The sequence below is a fragment of the Bos mutus genome, chromosome 2 (genome assembly GCF_027580195.1).
Source record: "Bos mutus isolate GX-2022 chromosome 2, NWIPB_WYAK_1.1, whole genome shotgun sequence".
Classification (NCBI taxonomy): domain Eukaryota; kingdom Metazoa; phylum Chordata; class Mammalia; order Artiodactyla; family Bovidae; genus Bos; species Bos mutus.
In genome coordinates, this window is record NC_091618.1 from 62,528,763 (window position 1) to 62,550,263 (window position 21,501).

The 21,501-nt window shown below is 43.2% G+C and overlaps 1 protein-coding gene across 4 annotated transcripts in view; it reads left to right on the plus strand.

Moving 5' to 3' along the window:
* The window catches only part of CLASP1 (cytoplasmic linker associated protein 1), a 276,819-nt gene that overhangs the window by 26,300 nt on the left and 229,018 nt on the right, over nucleotides 1-21,501 (plus strand). For all 4 annotated transcript variants that reach the window (XM_070389116.1, XM_070389124.1, XM_070389129.1 and 1 more), the window contains exon 2: nucleotides 12,538-13,016. In XM_070389116.1, coding sequence (XP_070245217.1) covers nucleotides 12,822-13,016 — 195 coding nt within the window. In that variant the 5' untranslated portion in view covers nucleotides 12,538-12,821. The remainder of the gene's footprint in view (nucleotides 1-12,537; nucleotides 13,017-21,501) is intronic.

The following is a 21,501-nucleotide window of genomic DNA, read 5'->3' on the forward strand; positions in this document are numbered from 1 at the left end:
ATGATACCATCAAGAAAGTGAAACCACACCCCATAGAATGAGAGAAAATATTTGAGAATCATTTATCTGATAAACTTTTATCCTGAGTATATAAAAAATTTTACAATCAAGAATAAAGTCAACCCAATTAAACAGGCAAAGAATTTGATTAGACATTTCTCCAAAGAAGATGCTGAAATGTCCAGCAAGCCCTTGAAAGAAGCCCAAATTCTTTGTTGTTAGGGAAATGCCCATCCAAACCACAGTGAGGTACTGCTTCATATCCTCTAGGGTGGCTTTGATAAAAAGGATGGACGATAAGTGTTACTGAAAACATGGAGAAATTGGAACCCTCATCTACTGCTGTGGCAGTGTAAAATGGTGTAGCCACTTTGGAAAACAGTTTGGTAGTTCTTCAAAACACTAAACATGGTTATCATATCCGGTAGCCTAGTTAATGCTGCTATTTGTATATCAAAATTGGAAAGTTGTCCTCATAATACTTGTTCAGGAGTGTTCATACCATTATTCATAAATAGCCAAAAAGTAGATGCAATCCTAATATTCATCAGCAGATAACTACATGAGCAAATTCTGGTACAGCTATTCGATGGAATATTATTCAGCCACAAAAAGGAATGAAATACTGATACATGCAATGAGATGGATAAACCTTCAAGATAGTCTGCTAAGTGAAAGAAGTCAGACATGGAGGACACATATTTTATGACTCTGTTTATATGAAGTGTCCAGAGTAGGCAGATCCATTCGATCAGAAAGTGGATTTTCAGTTTTCATGGGTTTGGGAGAGCAGGTTGGAGAATGACTGCTAGAGGATGATAGAAGTTTCATTTTGGAATGATTATGTTCTAGAATTAAGTAATGGTGATGGTTGCACAACTTTGTGAATTTATTTACAACTGCTGAATTACATACACTTTAAAGGGTACAATTTAATGATTTGTGATTTATAGTTCAAAAATCATGTAAAGGAGTCATTTTTACTAAAAGTCATTGTAAGGAGTCATTCAGGTTTATTGATCTGTTTTTCTGGGAAACAAAGATGGTCATTACTATGATACTGTATGAGAAGTTCTTTGAAAAATACAATAGAAGTGAATGTTGTGGGACTACCTTGGTGGTCCAGTGGTTAAGACTATGTGCTTCTAATGCATGGGGCGCAGGTTTGATCCATGGTCAGGGATCTAAGATCCCATGTGGGATCTTAGACAAGTTGTGGACAAAAAGAAAAAGTAAATGCTGCTTGATTGAATTCCCTCTTTCTGGAAGGGCCAACATATTCATCACTGTAATAAGGTTTGTCTAACAAGTGGTTCTCTGCCGAGATCTCTTGTGTTCATGTAAGACCCTTCCTTGGGAATCTGTAATCTATATTACTGTTCTCTCCTACCCAGGGAAACTGTCTCTATAGTATACCAGTTTGGTATACTGTGGTTGACATCTCTCTTGTGGGAGAAGTCAGCAGTCAGTGGAGAGGTATCTTTCTCATCAATTAATTACTCTTGGTCTCACAGTTGTTGAATGAGTAAGGTAGATTTATGAAATAACTGCTTTTCTGTTTAACACTCTTAAAATGTTTGCCTTTTTCTGTATAGAAAATATGAAAAGTAGAGGAAGTTACTAAAAAATAGGAGATAAACTCATGTAAACCTGTTATTCAGAGGTTACATGTTAATCTTTTACGTACTCTATTTTTTTTCCTGTAATTGTTTCACATGTAGGCTATGTCATATTATATGTATATAAATGCCATACTGTACATTGTATATGCTATATGTATAACTGTATATATAATGCAGTTTCCGGAGAAGGCAATGGCACCCACTCCAGTACTCTTGCTTGGAAAATCCCATGGACGGAGGAGCCTGTTAGGCTGCAGTCCATGGGGTCGCTAAGAGTCGGACCTGACTGAGCGACTTCACTTTCACTTTTCACTTTCATGCATTGGAGAAGGAAATGGCAATCCACTCCAGTGTTCTTGCCTGGAGAATCCCAGGGACGGGGGAGCTTGGTGGGCTGCCATCTATGGGGTCACACAGAGTCGGACACGACTGAAGTGACTTAGCATAGCATAGCATAGCAATGCAGTTTCATATCCTAGACTTGTTTAATTACTACTTTTATGCAGGTATTTTTTTTCCACATAGACTTCAGCTTTACAATTCTTTTGAAGAAATTAAAGTATTTTCAATTTTTAAAAATTTCTGATAATTTTAAACATGTTCAAAAGTGGAGCGAATGGTGTAACATATTCTCATGTACCTATCAACATGCTTCAGCAATTTTCAGTGTTTGTCCATCTTGTTTCACCTTTGAGGAAGTTTTGAGGGTTAGAATAGAAGCAATTCTTCTCATTATCAACCAGAGGAGAAACAAAAAGTAAAACTATGTTCTCCTTCTGTAGTTCACAGAAAAAAATACTTAAACTATCTGAAAAATTAGTAAAAAATTACCTCCTTAAAATATTAGTGAAGGCAGGTAGTAATCATTCTTGTGCAGTGTTTATTTTCTTCTATTTTTTAATAGTATATATACAGTAATGTGTGGAGGGCATGGCAGCCCACTCCAGTACTCTTGCCTGGAGAATCCCCATGGACAGAGGAGCCTGGTGGGCTGTAGTCCGTGGGGTCGCAGAGTCGGACACAGCTAAGCGACTAAGCAGAGCACAGCATGCGTAATAATGTGGAGCTGCCTTTTTTTTTTAAATTTCTGTACTTTCTGTCTCTTCCATTATGTAGTTTTTAACCACATAATTTGTGGAAGTAACTAATCCACCAGTTCCATCTTCTTGGGAATTTAAAACTTCTTGTTTTACACTTCATTGACAGTTATATATTATATTCTGTAATACTGAACTGGAGAAGGACATGGCAACCCACTCCAATATCCTTGCCTGGAAGATCCCATAGGCAGAGGAGCCTGGTGGGCTATAGTCCATAGGGTCACAAAGACTCAGACACAGTAATACTGAAAGGGAGATTTTCCTTCAGTATCAAATGGTAATGCCTCATTTTTGAATAATATTTCTCTCTTTGTAATTATAAAAGTAGCATATATTTTCTATATTACTCATAGAAAAAATTTAGAAAGTACAGAAAAGTACAAAGAAAAAATCCTAGTACCAGAAATTAGCCAACATTAATTATTTATTTCTGTTCATATGACCTTTCCTTTTAATATTGAACTTCATCCTTTTATTCACTTTTGGGCGTTTACATCATATATTAGAGTTGTTCTTTTGTCATGACTTCTCTGTAGTTAATTATTGTTCACTCTGGGGTGAGTGAGAGAGGGAGGGAGGGAGAAGGGAATTCAACAAGATTTTTTTTTCCTCTCACAGAGTAATCTTGTGATAACTTGAGTAATTCCAGATTTTAATGATCTTTCCAATAAATGTATGCTCACCCAGAGTCTCCTGATTCTGCATTTCCAAGATGACATATGCAGAGCTCCCTGAAAGCCACAACACTGTTGACCTTTGGTGCCCAGTTGGCTGCTGGGCCTTGTCTGCTCAGCGCCAGACTTTCTGAGAATAAGAACTCTTTTCAGTGTCCAGCTCTGTGGAAGTGGGATTTCTGGTATCTGTTAGTTGAGAAAAATTATCAGGCTCAAAGTAAGAATTTAGAAATACTTTTACATTATTTTTGCATTTAAAGATTCATAACTGCATGTACATAAGTTTGAAAATATGGCTAGGAATACTTAGCTTGTGGATAAGTCGTGGTTTGTGTCTGAACTAAATTAAAATCTCAGACAGCATTTTAATCACTCCATCTCTCACCTTAGGGGCAGCGTCAGTAGTGTTTACAGGTTGGGAACCAGTGCTTTGGCTTTTCCAAATTGCTTCTTTTCTTTTGAATAGGCCACAGTCTGTCATTTTTGTGTCTGTGTGCTTTGTCCACATATATTTACGCATTCCTTTTATCTGAAATGTTTTTTGCATTCTCCCAAGCCCCCCACCTCCCATTCCCCAAGAAGAAACTGAATTCAGTTAATGGTTGCCAATGAGTATTTTCTTTTGATTTTCAACTCAAGCAGACTTTATTCATTCAACAACTACTTCTTGAGTGCTCTGTTTGTACCAGACATAGTTGTAGGCATTAGGTTAACAAAATAAACAAGATCCCCTCATTTATAAGGCTTGACAGTCCTGTGGGAAGATCAGCCAGCAAATAGGTAAATAGACATATGATAAATTTTAACTTGTTGTGAGTGCTTTGAAGGAAGAGGACAGGATGCAGTGGTAAGGGACCCCCTAGAGTGGTCATTAAACGACTTACTGAGGAGGTAACATTGAAGCTGAGGTGACTGGGCAATATAGGCATCAGGACTGTGTTTCAGGCAGAAGGACCAGCGAGAGCGAAGGCCCTGGAACTTCGCTGGTGGTCCAGTGCTTCCCAATGCAGGGATACCAGATTCAATCCCTGTTTCAGGGAAAAAGATCCCACATGCTGCAGCTAAGAGTTGCAGTGCTGCAACTGAGATTTGGCATGCTACAAATAAAGATCCCACTCTGCATGCCGCAACCAAGACCCGGCGCAGCCACACGAACAGAGAGTGAAGGCTCTGAAGTGGTAGAGAGTTTGGAACTGAAAAGAGGCCAGTGCCTGAGCCTGGTGTTCAGAGATATTTGACCCAGGCATTCAAATTTGGGAGTCATCAATTCTATAGGCTTTAAAAGTTTTTATGGAAATGGATGCACATTATTTTGGGGTGAGCCAAGTGAAAAGGGGAGAGGCTTTGGACTGAGCTGCTCACCAGAGCTCTGGGAGAGAGACAAAGATGATTACAGAAACTTGAGTAGGTGCTCAGCCAGAGGAGTCACAGCAAGGCAGTGCTCATTTGTTTTCATGAAAATGGAAAATTTTTCAGAAGGAAGGAGTGGTCAGCTTTGGGATGCTTCTGAGAGGTGGAGTTAGTGAAGAAGAGGAAAGTATTACTGGGATCTGCCAGCAGGGCAGTCACTGGTGATCCTGACAAGGGGAAACCCGAGGAGAGGTCCAAGGGGTGAACAGGAAGTGCCTCTGTGCAGCTCGCTGGTGGAGCGAGATTAAAGGGGCAGAAATCTGCTTAAAGGGGCTTCACTCTTTCTGGTGTCCCTGATGGAAGGCCTGTGAGCTCAAGAGGGCCTGTTAAAGACGGATGATTTAGAGAGTCTCAGCTGCTGGGAGGGAGCCGACCGAGGAGAGCTTGCAGATGCTGGAGAGCAGGCAACTGAAAAGGTTGAGAAGGCAAAACACGAGCGTTGTCCCATTATCAGAGGAGATGCTGGTGGCTGTTCTGATTTGCTGGTGAAGATCTCAGTTGTCTGGTCCTGTCTACTTTACCAATGGAGTAGGAGGTGAGGCTGTCGGGAGAGAGCTGCAGGGTAGGATAGGGTAGATGGGTGCTTGTAGAGAAAAAGGCAAACAGGCTTCCCAGAGAATGTGAGTGGGAATGTTGCTGGTGATCAGGGCCTTTCTGAATTTTGAGATGATCAATTAAAACCAGACTGGTTGGATATGTGTGTGTTCTCTTCCACATGGTCACCCCTGAAGGCCTGAGAAGGCAGCTGCTTCAGAGCATCGATTCACCCAAGGTTTGGGATTACTAGGCAGCTACTACAGAGAGAGAGACAGTGGAGGGTAGTGCCATGCTATTAACGCCCACGTGGAATTTAATCCAGCCTCAAAGGGGAGTGAGATTGAGAAGTTTATCTGATTAACGAGGTTGAGGCAGTGCCCTTGAACAGAAGAGCTGGAGGGATGGGCAGTTGTGGTGGGGAAGGAGGATCACGTGGTAAGGGACTGAGAGGCAGGAAGATGTGCTGCTATAGAGAGCAGAAAGCTGGAAGGAGGGATGTCGTCAGCCCTAGGAGGGTGCAGTCAGTACAGAGATGAGAGGAGCTGAGGTAGGAGGCAGGGAGGCTGGAGGCTCCGTGTGCTCTGGGTGAGGAGCATCTATGTGGGCCCAGGCGTGGAAGCCGGGCCCCGGGGAGTGGCTGCCCAACTGCCTGGTGTGCGGGGCAGGTCCTGTCCTGGAACACCCAGTTGGATTCCCTCAATCAGTGTCTCCTCCTTCTCTGCCACCGAGCACCTTCTTCAGGCCTCTGGTTTAGGGCTATCCTTACCGTGCCACCGTAATCTGTATTTCTGTCTTTTTGTCCTTCGAGGCAACGACCTCCTTGCAGCCTTGACTCTGCTTTCCTGCAGTTAGCCTCGTACATGTGTCAGCTCACTGAGTGACCTTGTGGCTGCTGGCAAGTGGGGTGCAGATCGGCCCAGGGGAGAGAGGCTTGCCTGGGACGTCTGTATAAGTCCACACCGTGTTGAAATTGTAGATTGTTATAGTGCAGAAGGTTGTCTTATTGATGGAAACAGCTGCTTTTGATGAGTGTGAATAAATTCTGCTCATTTCTGGCTTTCAGAGTTGGCTTGTCAGGTATGCTGTCTGCTTTCTCTGATTCTGCCAGGGAGACTTTTGATGTGTTTATTGATTCACTGGTGCTGGAAATATTACATTGTAGTTCTGTGCTGTGATTTAGAATATTATTTCATTACAGCTTCCTGAGTGCTTTGTAATATGATTTCTTGTTTCTTAATCCTCTACTTCTCATGCTCCATATGCTATAACTATCTAACATTTTCATATTTTAAGTTCTTAAGTACCCGTGCTGTGGACTTTTAGTGATGCAGTAGTATACTATCATAGTATAATGAAAATATTACTAACTTTAGGGCCAGGCAGATCTGGTGTTCAGTTACTGCCTGATAGTTATTAGCTTTTAAATTTTGGGCAAAGATTTTTTGGGTGTATTTTTGTTGTTGTTGTTGTTGTTGTTGGCAGCACGCGCCACAGTGGCTTACAGGACCTTAGTTCCCTGACCAGGGATTGAACTTGGGCCCTGGCAGTGAAAGCTCAGAGTCCTAACCACTGGACCACCAGGGAATTCCCCTCTAAGCTACATTACTCTTTTCTTTTTTTAAAAAAGCTGTTCGCTTTGGCTGCACTGGGTCTTTGTTACAGTACATGGCTCTAGAGTATGTAGGCTCAGCAGTTGCAGTGCTTGGGCTTAGCTGTGGCATGTGGGATCCTGTTCTCTGACCAGGAATTGAACCCAGGCCCTCCTGCATTGGGAGTGCAGATGCTTAGCCACTGGACCACCAGTGAAGTCGCTTAAGCTTCATTTCTTTGTCTTCAAAGTGGGAAACAATGCCTGCCCATTCCTTACAGGTGTCTCGCTGTCTCTGTCACCGCACTTCTCCCCTCAGCCATTCACAGGTTCCCACCTCCCTCACTTGCTTATGTTTTTTCCCTGCTCAAGTGCCTTAACTGATGTGTGACATCCTGTCCACGTTTCAAGACAGAGCTCCAGTTGAGCCTTGTGTAAATGGTTTTGACATGGTCTTCCAGGCTTTCTTGATTTATCCCTTCCCTAAGTGATTATAGTACTTACTCATAGCCCTTATGTGGCAGTATGGCATTCTGTCTGTGAAGTCTTCTATGTATCCTGTGTGTGTTGAATTCTTACACTGACAAGCTTTTTGTGAGTGTGTATATCTTGTTCTCTCCAAGTAAGTTGGAAGTATTTTCAAGTCAAGTCGTAGATTATAGTTATTTCTTTTGTATCTTCTGTTCAGTTCAGCCACTCAGTCATGTCCAACTCTTTGCGACCCCATGGACTGCAGCATGCCAGGCCTCCCTGTCCATCACCAACTCCCAGAGTTTACTCAAACTTATGTCCGTTGAGTCGGTGATGCCATCCAACCATCTCATCCTCTATCATCCCCTTGTGGTCCTGCCTTCAATCTTCCCCAGCATCAGGGTCTTTTCCAATGAGTTAGCTCTTCGCATCAGGTGGCCAAAGTATTGGAGCTTCAGCTTCAGCATCAGTACTTCCAGTGAATATTCAGGACTGATTTCCCTTAGGATGGACTGGTTGGATCTCCTTGCAGTCCAAAGGACTCTCAAGAGTCTTCTCCAACAGTACAGTTCAAAAGCATCAATTCTTAGGCACTCAGCTTTCTTTATAGTCCATCTCTCACATCCATACATGACTACTGGAAAAACCATAGCTTTGACTAGACAGACCTTTGTTGGCAAAATAATGTCTCTGCTTTTTAATATGCTGTCTAGATTGGTCATAATTTTCTTCCAAGGAGTAAGCGTCTTTAATTTCATGGCTGCAGTCACCATCTGGAGTGATTTTGGAGCCCCCCAAAATAGAATCTGTCACTGTTTCCATTGCTTCCCCATATATTTGCCATGAACTGATGGGACCGGATGCCATGATCTTCGTTTTCTGAATGTTGAGTTTCAAGCCAACTGTTTCACTCTCTTCTTTTACTTTCATCAAGAGGCTCTTCAGTTCCTCTTCGTTTTCTGCCATAAGGGTGATGTCATCTACATATCTGAGGTTGTTGATATTTCTTCTGGCAATCTTGATTCTAGCTTGTGCTTCATCCAGCCTGGCATTTCACATGATGTATTCTGCATGTAAGTTAAATAAGCAGGGTGACAATATACAGCCTTGATGTACTCCTTTCCTGATTTGGACCCAGTCTGTTGTTCCATGTCCAGTTCTAACTGTTGCTTCCTGACCTGCATATAGATTTCTCAGGAGGCAGGTCAGGTGGTCTGGTATTCCCATCTCTTGAAGAATTTTCCATAGTTTGTTGTGATCCACATGGTCAAAGGCTTTGGCATAGTCAATAAAGCAGAAGTAGATGTTTCTACTGTGGTAAGATGTGATGTATCATAAATTGTTGAGTAAATAAAAGTAATCAAGATGATGGGTAACCAAAGAAGATAAATGTATTTACCTCATTCAGGTATTCATTGTACAAATGTCTACAGACTGCACGTGTAAGATTGAAACACATTGCTGCACTCTTTTGAGGCTCCTGTTAACTGGTAGAATCCATTTCCTCACACTTTTATTTTGGGCTGGCCTTGTGACTTGCTTTGACAGTGGACTGTGGCATAAGTGAATTGCAGGTTCTGCCTCCTGGGCCTTGTGAGGCCTGGCAGTCTTCCCTTTGCCATCTTGGAATGCTCCAACCACATGTACTGAACTACAGACTATATTACTGGGTTGTTAGAGATCACGTGTGGCAAGAGGTCCAGCCAACAGCCAGCATCATTGCCTCAGACATGTAAGTGATGCCATTGTAGACTCTTCAGCCTCAGTCAGGCTGGCAGACAGCAGCAGCTACCTGAGTGATCCCAGGTAAGATTAGCAGAAGAACCTCCTGCTGAGCCCAGCCTATCATAGACTTGTAAGAAATGTCAACTTGTTACTGTTCTAAGTCACTAGTGAAAATGGCCCTACTACCTTTTTTAACTTCTCTTATGGAGAAGCCTGTAGTAGACTTGGAAGTTCAGAGCTCACAGCTGATTTTTGTTCTCTGCCCCACCCTCCATTGTCTTCACTCCTTTCTGGCGGTGACCTAAGTGCCACAGAGTAGTAGCTGTAAGAAAGAGGTTCAAGAGAGAGCTATATATATATATATCTTTTAAATGCCCTGTGCAAGCTTTTCTGATCTTGAATCTTATTTGATGAATATGGAGCCACTCATCTCCTCATTGCCACCCTGGAAGTGCAGAGTCAAGACTAGAGGCTGTCTGACACGTGTCCCTTACATCAGGCTGTCCTGCTGTGTGTTTGATTCTTGTTGAAGCTGGTATTTTTTAAGTTCTTTCTGTTGGCCTGTGGCAGAATTGTGCTGCTTCTTATGATGTAACTGTAAATACTTAAGAAACTCTTCCTGGGGGTGCAGAGGGAGAACACGTGTACTTATTTGTTGGGTAGCTAAAAATACCTGTGAAGGAAGGCACGGGAAGTTAGCAACACCTTTTGCTTTTAGGTGGGGAAATGTGGCCGGGGGATGGGAGTAGGGGAGAGAGGTCTTGCACTTTTGTGCAAGAGAGGATCACCCATTACTTTTTTTTTTTAATTAAAGAAAAAGAACAAAGAGGACCCAGTTTGCTTAATGCTTTGGGGCTTCCAGTGTCATTCTGTGGATTTCATACACAGGAGTTTGTGACCTGCTTCTGAGTGTGGTAAACCTTTACTGCATAACTACTGTCAAGAAGCATATACTTACTTGTTAGAAATCATATGGAATTCCAGCTGAAGGTGAAGTTTTTATATAATACTTTTTTTTTTTTAATAAAATTTATAATACGTATTTTAAAAAATAATGGGAAAGAGCCTTAAATGCATGGGCTCCTTCCTCTCCTGGGAGTGGAGACTTTGCTATCTGGCCTGTTGCTTCCCAGCTCACCATGAAGTCTGACCTCCTTTCCCTGAGTTGGGACAGAACTAGGCCAGACTTGTAATAACAAGGATTTGAAGGTAGGAAAGGGAGACTTCCGGCTATGCAACCTTGGAAAATCACTTACCTTTGCCTCATTTTCCCCACCTGTAAAATAGGGATGTGTTAATGCCTACTTTATGGAAGTGGTTGGAGAATCAGAGATAAACTGTGTAAATCATCTTGGCATAGAGCCTGACCCCTCATGTTGATGCTCAAAACTGATATTGTCACTGTCATTACTGGTTAGTGTCTGCTGATTTTGGGCCCTTTGAAGGAGTAAGGGATATGAAATTCTTTTCACCGAGAATGAAAGATGTTTAGAGGAATAAGGAGTGATCAGTTATCTGCTGGTGTAACAGAGCACCACAAATTGGATGGCTTAAAGTATGAGTGAACAGTTTCTCATCATTCTGTGGTTTGACCAGGTGGCTTTGTCTCCTTAGATGTATTTGTGTATCTGCAGTCAGACGGTGACTGGTAATGCTGAGTGGTCCCCCATGGACTCACTCCCAAGTCTGGTGGTTGCTGCGGGCTGCTGTTTGGAGCGAGCTGGTTCTCCACTAATGGCTTCTTGTGCTCAGGAGGCTAGACCAGCTTCCTCACAGCATGGCAGTCACGCACGCTCCGGGGTCACATCTCAGTTCATTTCTGCCATCTCTGATTTCCCACTGGCCAGAGCAAGTCTCAGGACTCATCCCAGGGTCACTGGGGAGGATGAGATTCCGTCTCGATGGAGGAGGAACAGCAAAGCCTTTGCAACCATTTTTAATCTACCAGTCTTGACCTTAACTAGCTTCTTGGCGAATATTGGGCCCGGAAAGAAAAGGTTCTATTGGTTTCTCCAGTTTTCATGTACTGCTGATATCTTCATTAGTCTGACATGGGAGCTGATTAAGGAAGTGGGGGTATTTTGTTTGGACTGAAAATTGGAGTGAAGGGTAATGGCTGCTTTGCTATATATGAAGACCTTTCCTGTGACGGAAGGACAAGTTCCATGGCATGGACATGACTGGAAAGCGATATCTCCTCCACTTAAGGAAGGACTGCCATGTGAGACATCAAGGCTTCTTGATTGGAAGGAAAGCAGAAAACGGGTAATCAGGGGCTAGGGACTTTGCAGGAGTGTTTTCCTCATTGGATGACTTGACTCATCTCTCATTCTAGGACTTGGAAAGAGCACTGTGGTTTTTTGCTGAGAGTGGAGGTGGGGTGGGTGACAGGAAGGGATAAAAACCTTGTGCACAGACTGGAAGAGTTACCCTGCCCTGAATTTCAGTCACTTGATTTATAAGATCAGATTTACCTGCTGAACCCCTGAGAGTTCACACTGACTGTTGGTGTGAAGAACATTTCTGTTTAGTACAGTGTTAGGGTTTCTGCATCTTGAAGATTGGTTTTCTGTGCATCTTCTTGGGTTAGGAATTAAGAAAAGACGTTGAAAAAATAAACATGTACAGTTGTTCCAGGAGCTGTAGATTAAATAGTCTGCCCATTCAGCTTGTCTAGTAAAAATGACTTTGGTACCTCCTCACATCGTTTGAGTTGTGCTATGCCAAGGGTGGTTTTGAGGTCTCCTAATTCTGTAGCAAAACACCAGGCCCAGTTGGTGCTTCTGCCTGTGGAGAACACTGTGTCAACAATGTGGTCAGAGTGTGAGCCTCTCCCCTTCTCCCTGTTGGTCACTTCTCTGGAGGAGGAGGCAGGGACCACTACCTGCTCACCCTTTGTAAAGCTGCTGAGCAGGTGTAGGTGTCGCCTTTGACTTTGATTGTTGTTACTGGGCCAGCCAGTTTGGTCAGTGTTGTTTCTGTGGAGCCTGCCTCACTTCCTGCACTTGGATTGTAGGAAGCTGAGAGACAGGCTACAGTACATACAGGGACTCAGACACAGTGGTGTTTGGTTTTTGGTGGGGAGCAGAATTTAAGGTACACATAAATCATCCAGCTGAAGCAAAAGCTTGCTCTTCTGACTGGTGCATTTAAAGCTGGAAAATTGTGAAAAACCTCAACCCACCAACTGTGAAGCTCATTGGTTCTTTGCTTTGGGCTTCGACGTTCTTCCTGATATAAATAATAATTATGTTATTCTGACATGTTTGCCAAGTGTTCATGCTTCTCGCTCCACTTGTGCTTATAAACGATGCTGCAGCGCGAATGCTTTGTCTATGATTAAATGTTTCCCAACATTTGAGCGTTTTGTTATCTGTGCTGATGTGTTTTTCTCTTCTCTTGCTTTTCAGAATGGACTGCTGAATTATGAAGTATTTCAGACCCAGGAGGAGAGCGTCACTCTGCCACTCATTCCTTTCTCCTCTACTAGTTATTTAAATTGGACTTTTAATATCCTCCCAGCTGCTCTTCAGCCACACATGGTGCATTGCTGCCATTCCTCGGATTGCATCTTTGACACACAGGCTCTTAGTAACCTTCAGCAAACAAAGAGGCCGCCTCCGGGGGCCGCTCACGGGGAGGGCGTCACCCCCATCGCCCTCTAGCTTCTGCGGCTCTGGATTGGAATTCCGCCATGGAGCCTCGCATGGAGGCCTGCCTGGCACAGGTGCTGCAGAAGGATGTGGGGAAACGACTGCAGGTTGGCCAAGAACTGATAGACTATTTCTCAGACAAACAGAAGTCTGCCGACCTCGAGCATGACCAGACCATGTTAGACAAACTTGTGGACGGACTCGCTACCTCTTGGGTGAACTCTAGCAATTATAAGGTAAGCCGTGTGCAAGAGGATGCTCTTCTAGGTGGCTGGGCTACCTAGCGGGGGTCAAAATGGGTCCTTTGAAGAGTCCTTTGAGAGCCATCAGCATGATTGATCCCTTGGTTTCCACTAAGACACTCAGTCACGTTGTGGCTTTTGGACATTTCATTCTAGAGCAAGTAGTTTTCTTTGATTTTTGTTGGGGATCAAAACACCCTTATTCTTCAGTGCACTGAGAGATGGCCCTGTGACCAGATAAAGAGAGGCTTTTATGTGGAAAAGGTGCAAGTATTTGAAGCCTTGAAGTTAAAGTGACTATCATGTCTTGCAGTGAGTGGCTCTTTGTGAATAACAAGTGGCCTCATTGATTTTCTTGGGGTTGGGGATGGGGATTGGCAGTAGGATGAGGGCTTCTTACCTTCAGGCTCCTATTTTGAAGTCGGCCCAGGTACCTGGCCAGCAATAGTATGGTTTGCCAAGGACTCTCCTGAGACCTGTTTGTGATGGCCTGGAGGGTATCCTTCAGGTTCCAAAGGTCAGGACTCCTCAGGTGCCCTTGGTGGGTGGGAAGGGAGCAGACAGGGTCCTATGACGCAAATGAGTTGTGAACCTTGTTGCCATTCAAAGACTGAGTTTTCATGAAGGAAAACTGGACTGGACTTGAAGTGCTGAAGGGGTGTCATTTCTCCCCCTCGTCCCCCTCCCCAGCCTTTAGTGTGTTAAGAAGCTGGCCCCTTTGGATCTAGGTTGAGATGGAAGACAGAGCGGGCTGTTTGCATGGTTGCTAATAGGTGCTATAGACCTTACAGACAAAGGGGCTTCCAGACACAGGACCTTCTGTGATTTTTTTCATTGTACCGGTCTTCTGACACATATGGACTTATAACGGCTGCTTACAGGATTTCTTTATTTGCTCTAATATAGACTTTGTTTTCCAATTACATTGAATCTTGATCTTATCTAAGAGTCAGCAGGCTTTAGATTTATTAAGGGTGTTTACCTCGGTCCCTAATATTTCATTTAGAACTGGACATAAAGTTTACCTTCCTTGACTTTGAAAGTTGAGCTTAAATTTTGTCTGTTTCATTCATCTGTTTATTCATTTAGCTGACTTTAGTAAGTACCTCTTACCTGCTCTGTGTTGGTGCTGGGTGGTAGGAGTGTTGCAGAGGGCAAGGGTGCGGTAGACTAGTGACGTCTCTGAGGTCTGTGAAGTCACCCTTTCTGTGTGCAAATTAGGATGCTTCTGGCTCAGAGTGACTGAATGCCGACTTAGTTGACTTAAAGTTTGCATAAGGAGATTGAGTAATTGCCTTTAAAAACTTAAGAAGTCCACATAGTTAAAGCAATTGCTAGGGAAGAAGAGTGACTGCTTATGTCTTTTACTTGGGAGGAAACCTTCTCTGAAGCTCCCCAGCAGACTTTTTTACATTACATTGCTGCATAACTGGGAATGGACAGATGTCCACAGTGGCCTTCAGCCATCACGCTTCACCTCCTGGTCTCATGAAGGGGTTCAGCCTCCCCTGAGCCAAACCTGTGGCTGTGTGGAGGGGTTGGGTACCAGACTCCTGCTAGGAAGAAGGAGGCGAGGCAAGGGGCAGAGGTACATGGATGTTAAATAAGTAACCCACAGGTTTGCTGTACAGGGAGCTTTCTTAACCTCCCTGGGCCTGAGTTTCCTCATCCATAATGTGGGAAAGTTATTAGATGCACTAAATGAGAGTGAATATACAGTTATTATGGAGAAGGAAATGGCAGCTCACTCCGGTATCCTTGCCTGGAGAATCCTATGGGCAGAGGAACCCGATGGGCTGCTGTCCATGGGGTTGCAGAGTCGGTCATGACTGAAGTGACTTAGCATGCATGCATACAGTTATTATATGCCAGCCACATAATCAGCTTTCAGACATTGACAGTGTCAAGACTTGGTTTCTGTCGTCACTAAACTCGTAGTCTGGGAGTGGTGGGTAAGGATATATGAGTGAATGGTTACAATCAGTGTTGCATGTGCAGTAATAAAGTGAAAGAAAGTGTTAGTCGCTCAGTCGTGCCCAGCTCTTTTGAGACCCAATGGACTGCAGCCCGCCAGGCTCCTTTGTTCATGGGATCTTCCAGGCAAGGACACTGGAGGGGTTTGCCAGTTTCCTTCTCCGTGGGATCTTCCCAACCCAGGGATCGAACCCAGGTCTCCTGCATTGCAGGTGGATTCTTTACCAGCTGAGCTATCAGGGAAGCAGTAATAAAGATGCACAGAATTGGTGGGAAGACAGAAGAGAGTAGTAACACTGTCTAGAGGAACCCAGAGGTTTTGAAGACTGGGTTGATTATTCATAATAGGAATTGTAGGGTCACAGTGGAGTGAAAGATTAAGACTTGAGAACCTTTGTGAAGTAATTTCCAAGAAAGACAGCTCTGGGAAGGAAAGGAAAACAGGGTTTGCTGCTGATTTGCATGTGGTCATGGACAAGTCATTTTACCTGTCTGTGCAGGGCAGGTGTTTGACTAGGTCTTCACTCAGGAGCCTCAATCTCTGATAGCTTGTTTGACTTCATACTGATGGCTTTGGCGTCAAGGCCACGTCGTGTGGTTCTGATCTTACCTAGTGCTGAGCACCCCTCTGGTCTGTAAGGTCTCTTAAGTGTGGTGACCATGTGCCTTGTTCACACCTAAAGCCCAGAACCTGAAACACTGCAGGTGCTCAGCACATCCTAGTTCCCTGCGTGAACTCAGGAATTTAGGGGCATTCTTGGCAAATTTTCCTGGTTGCTTTACTGAAATCTGGAAGTGTATTTTTAAGGGACCTACAGCTGTTTTTTTTTTTTTTTCCTTAATCATGGATTGAGATTACTTAGTCAGAGCCTGAAGTACACTTCAGGTTTTATTTGAAGGGATTCACTTTGTAATAGGCAATTCTCTGAAGCTTGGCTTCTTGACATTTGTTTTTTTCTTTTTAAATTCAGAACTAAAAAGATAAGGGGAAAAGAGAAGCACTTTTGACCTTCCAAAATGATAACACTTAGGTATTGTTATTCCTTTTCCTAGTAAGAGAATGTGATGAATGCCAACATACTGTCTTATTTTAAAAAATAGTTTGCTGGAGCCTGGATCACGTTACCTTTGAGTATTAATGTGGTAGACAGGTTTGTACCTGGTTTTGATTAAGGTTTAATAGCTACTGATTCTTGCTTATTTACCATATGCATTTAATATCTCATTTAATCTTCATAACATTCCTGCAAGGTAGATGTGGTATCCTGATTTTATACATGAGGTCACGGAAATTACTGAGAATTAACGAGATAATTTCTCTTTGTGATCATGGAACTGGGATTTAAATGTAGGACTCTGATTTCCTAGCCAGTGTTTCTTTCATTAGAATAGAGGTCAGCAAACTTTCTTAAAGATCACATGGTAAATGTTTTAGGCTTGGTGGGCCCTGTGGTCTTCTTGTAAATATTTAACTTGTTTGGGCCATTGTAAATGCAAAAGCAGCCCCAGATAATATGTTTGTGAGTGGCGGTAGCTGTGCTCCAGCAAGACTTAATTTACACAAACAGATGGAGGTCAGCGGCCCCTGGACCGTAGTTTACGAGCCCCGGCACTGACTGAGGCACTGAGTGCCTGCGGTGTGTAGATACTTTCCTCACTGGTGGGAACTGTTCGTGATTCATTTGCGAGAAGAGTGAGCCTTATAATTTGTACCTAATTTGGGAATAGGGGAAGCCATCATTTTGATAGAACTCAGTTTGCTTTTGGAGCATCTTATATGATATTTTAGGAAGCTTTTCTGGCTCTTTCATGCAGACTCATTTTAGGGTCAGTATATGTTCTGTTAACCTGTCACTGATTACTGTGAGCTGACTTTGCTGAAATCAGCCTCTGTGCACTGGTATCAGATTGAATCTCAGAGACAGAGTTTTGGGTGAAGTAGAAAAGAATAGCGTTGTTGCTTTGCTTGGCAAAAGAGGCACAGCAGGCTTCTGCCCCCTAAAACTATATGTCCCAGAGGTGGAACCAGGACCTTGCCTCAGGGCTGCACTGTGTTTCTTGGCCGCTCCTCCCTTGTCTCTGCATCCCTTCCCTTCCTGGATTAGCAACTGTTCCATCTGAACTCAGGGAAAGTCGAGGAGGCTGATCGTGCCCAGGAGCCCCTACAGTTGGCTTTGGACGTTGTTGGGTCATCTTGGGGAATGAGTAATTGGTTATTTAAATACTGTCCTCATACAGCTGGAACACCCCAGGACTACACTGTGGGGATGCTTTTCACCCCCATCCCCAATCCAGGGTGTCACTGTGTGGACTTTGTAAGTCCTTTGTGATGTCACAGTGACTGTGGGAAACACGGAAGAGATGGAGTCTTTATTTGTTTATGAGACTTCTTTTCTAGATTGTGTGTGTGTGTGTGTGTGTGTGTGTATGCTCAGTTGTGTCCAACTCTACAGACTGTAGCCTGCCAGGCTCCTCTGTCCATGGGATTCTCCAGGCAAGAATACTGGAGTGGGTAGCCATTCCCTTCTCCAGGGGGTCTTCCCAACCCAGGGATTGAACCCGGGTTTCCTGCATTGCAGGCAGATTCTTTACCGTCTGAGCCACCAGTACCAGTAGTTATGCTAAATATGTGTTCATTTTTAACTTATTATCACAAGATGAGATGGATCTTGGTATATTCATTTAACAAATGAGAACATTGATGTACAGATAAATCAGGTAACTTGATCAAGATGACAGAGCTAGTAATCAAGGTTTCTGGGCCTTGAACCTAAGTTTCATGCAGTGACTAAAGTGAATTAAGCACTGATCCTGTGTGGATAGTGCCCTGAGGGCTGGGTATCCCTGGGGGAAAGATAGGCCAGGCACGGTCCCTTCCTCACAGTGGAAGTGCTGGGCCAGTGCTGGGCAGCCTCACTCTGTCTAAATCTGATACATGCGGACTCCAGCCCAGGGCATTGTTGTCTCAAGGCCCAGGCCATGCCGACTTGAAATTTGTAGGATCTCTTTTAACTGAGGGCTTCCTTAATCTCTCCCCTAATGGTCTTAGTGGTCTAAAGGTAGGACTGTAAGGAATCTATAAAGTTGGAGAGGCCTTGATGGAAAGATGGGGTTAAATGGGACCAGAAAGGATCAAAAGGAGTGAATTGCAAATTCAGAGTGACTTCTCTTCCTTCTTGTTCATTCGTGTCTAGCAGCACTGTCTCAGTATAGACTGTAGAAAGTTTCGTCTCTTTTATAGCTGCTCTGTGGAGCACAGTATGACCACTGCCCTGGTTCAGGTGCCCTTTCTGGCCTGAGGGGAGGGTGCTAACAGATAAGGGAGACTCCTCTGTGCCCCTTGCCTATCTCTAGAACCTTGACTTTCATTGAGGTTTTAATTTTCCCCCTGGTGTCCTTGAGAGAAGAGCCAGAAAGGATGATTGGATTCAGATTAAGTGACTTCTGTTTCTGGCTCTCTGCTTGGTGCTGCCACAGTGATGAGGCTTCTCAGAGGCTGTTCCTTTTCCCCAGGTTTTCCCTGCTGCCTTGTCCCATCGGTTGCAAAAGTTGAATTTTTCTGGGTATAGTTTAAAGACAGGTGCCTCTCTTCTAAGTAGGAAAGCTGCAGTGAGTGGTACTCAACAAAAACAAAAGCAAAGCAAAAAAAAAAAAAAGCCAGGAAGAATTATTTTAAGAAAATTTATATGACTTGTCAAATAAAAATGGTGTCCTTTATGTATGTAATTAATGGCATTTCTTCCTGAGTGTGTGTTTATGTATATGCAAGGGCAGCAAAGTGCATTGGAAGTAGTTCAGATTGGAAGATGAACAGTCTGAATTCTCATCCTGGTTCTGCTATTTAGCCTTTTGAGCAAGTCAGTCTACTCATCTGTGAAATGAGTCTGGTGATAGCTGGTGCATAGCATTGTTAGGAGGGTGCAGGGAGCCTGTATATGAAGGTGCCAGGGCCGCTTGGAGTGAGCGTGTGGTCAGTGAGAGGAGGATGATGAGGATATGCAGTTATTGGGCCCAAAGACGACAAGATCTGTAGAAAGTGAACCTTTATGTGGGACTGAGTTTGTGTGCCTTCCTTAGTCCTGGTCAGCCTGTTCCTTGGAGCAGAGGCCTTGGATCCTTTGTAACAAGATATGAATCCTTAAACCATGCACTGTTGATAACAGAGGACCTGAGCAGAGCAGCAGCTGGCCTGGAATTCTAAGAGTGAGTTTAAAACCTACTGGCAAAGGCAGTCTGCTGATGGAAGACCCCTGTTTTCAGAGGGTTTCATTTGTTCTTTTTATTTTTAACTAATATTTCACCTTGTTTCAGAAAGCTCAAATTGAAATAAGGATACATATAATGAAATCATAAATTGAATGTCAGAGCAAAAAGAAAGAGAAACAGCTAGGGTGAGAGCACAGAGCTGACAATGAGGCTGATAAATCCGTGATTTTGATGTTTATGAATAGCTCACTTTTATGAAGCACTCATATCAGGATCCGTGAAGCACTTCTTGTTCATTGCTTTGTTTAATCATGAGGCAAGTACCCCTAATAAGCTCTGGGATTGCTCCCATTCAACAGCTGGGAACTGCTTAAGAGCAGAGAAGCAACTTGCCCAGGGTCACAGAACTGGAAAGTTATTTAATCTGGATAGTCTGTCCTTGGAGCCCACATCCGTAGCAGAGCAATACTGCTTCCTTTATAATGCTGCAACGATATTTATAGTATATTTATCAGAGCAAAAGAGTGTTATGGTGTACCCCACAGCTAACAGTGATGACTTTAGGAGACTGGGTCCTGAGTGACAGATAAGCAGCTCATTTTGTACTTTAATAAAAAACCAAAATGATTTAAGATAAGTGTATTTAAAACAGTTTTTTGACTGGTCCTAATGGAATCTTGACCTTATATACTGTTTAAACTCTTTATTTTGGAAGATAGTCAAACCTACAGGGAAGTTTCACAAAACTGGAAAAAAGCATTGTTTACTATAGCCAAGATATGGAAGCAGCCTAAGTGTCCATTAATGGATGAATTGGTTGGCCAAAAAGTTAGGGTTTTTCTGTAAAATGTTATAGAAAAACCCAAAGGAACTTTTTGACCAACTCAATACGATGGAATATTATTCAGGCGTAAAAAAGAATGAAATAATGTTTTTTGTGACCTGGATGGACCTTGAGGATATAATGCTAAGTGAACTAAGACAGAAAAAGACAAATACATCCTGTATTATCTCACTTATATGTGGAATCTAAACAAAACAAAACACAAACCAAGTTCACAAATGTCTGCCAGAGGCAATAGTTGGGGCTTGGGCAAAATAGGTAAAGGGAGTCGAAAGGTACAAATGTCCAGCTCTAAAATTACTGAGTCCTGGTGGTGTAATGCACAGCATGGTGAAGTCAGGAATGCTGCCTTGCATAGTTGAAACTTGATAAGATAATAAATCTTAAAAGTTCCCATTATAAGAAAAAAAAATTCTGTAAATGTGTGTAGTGATGGATGTTAAGTAGATTTACCGTGGTGATCATTCACAGTGTATACAAATACTGAATCATTATGTTGTCCTCCTGAAACTAACATAATGTTGTGTGTCAATACCTCAAACCCTTCCCCACACCCAAACATTCCAGTGCAGAGTTTCCATGTGTTTCATCCAGACCCCAGTGGCAGTACTTCACCACTTGTTTATCTTCTCTGTATGTGAACTGTTGGACAGGAAGTGGTAGACCTTGTGCTCCGTCACTCCTAAATATTCATGTTTCCTAAAGACAAGGGCATTCACTTATATAGTCTTAATGCAGGTCTTGGAGAAGGAAATGGCAACCCACTCCAGTGTTCTTGCCTGGAGAATCCCAGGGACAGCAAAGCCTGGTGGGCTGCCGTCTGTGGGGTCGCACAGAGTCGGACACGACTGAAGCGACTTAGTAGTAGTAGTAGTAGTAGTAGTAGTAGTAGTAATGCAGGTCTAGGACCTTAATGCAGGTCCTAATACTGTATTAGGATTGATAAGAGTACTAATCCCTGGAGGAGGAAATGGCAGCCTGCTCCAGCATTCTTGCCTGGAGAATCCCGTGGACAGAGGAGCCTGGAGAGCTACAGTTCATGGGGTTGCAGAGTGGGACACGCCTGAGCACACACACATGATCCAGTCTGTGAATCTTATGCATGTTTCACCTATTGTCCTGCTAATGTCCTTTATAGCAAAAGAAAGAAAAACTGTGGTCTACAATTAAGCTCCCCGGCTGCATTTTCATTCTCACTTGTATGGTCTCCTTTGACATCTGTCTTTGTCTTTCTTGACTTAATACTAGGCTGTTTCTTTTGTACAGTCCTTCCATTTGAGCTTGTTTTCTGCTTCTCATGGTTCGATTGGTTGTGTGTTTTGCAGTGGGAAAACCATGGAAGTGATCATTGTGTCATATCAGAAGGCATGTGGTATCTTTGTCCTAGTTGGTAAAGAGATGTTTGCCAGGTTACTTCTGAAACGTGTTATTTTTTCCTCTTATAATGAATAGGTA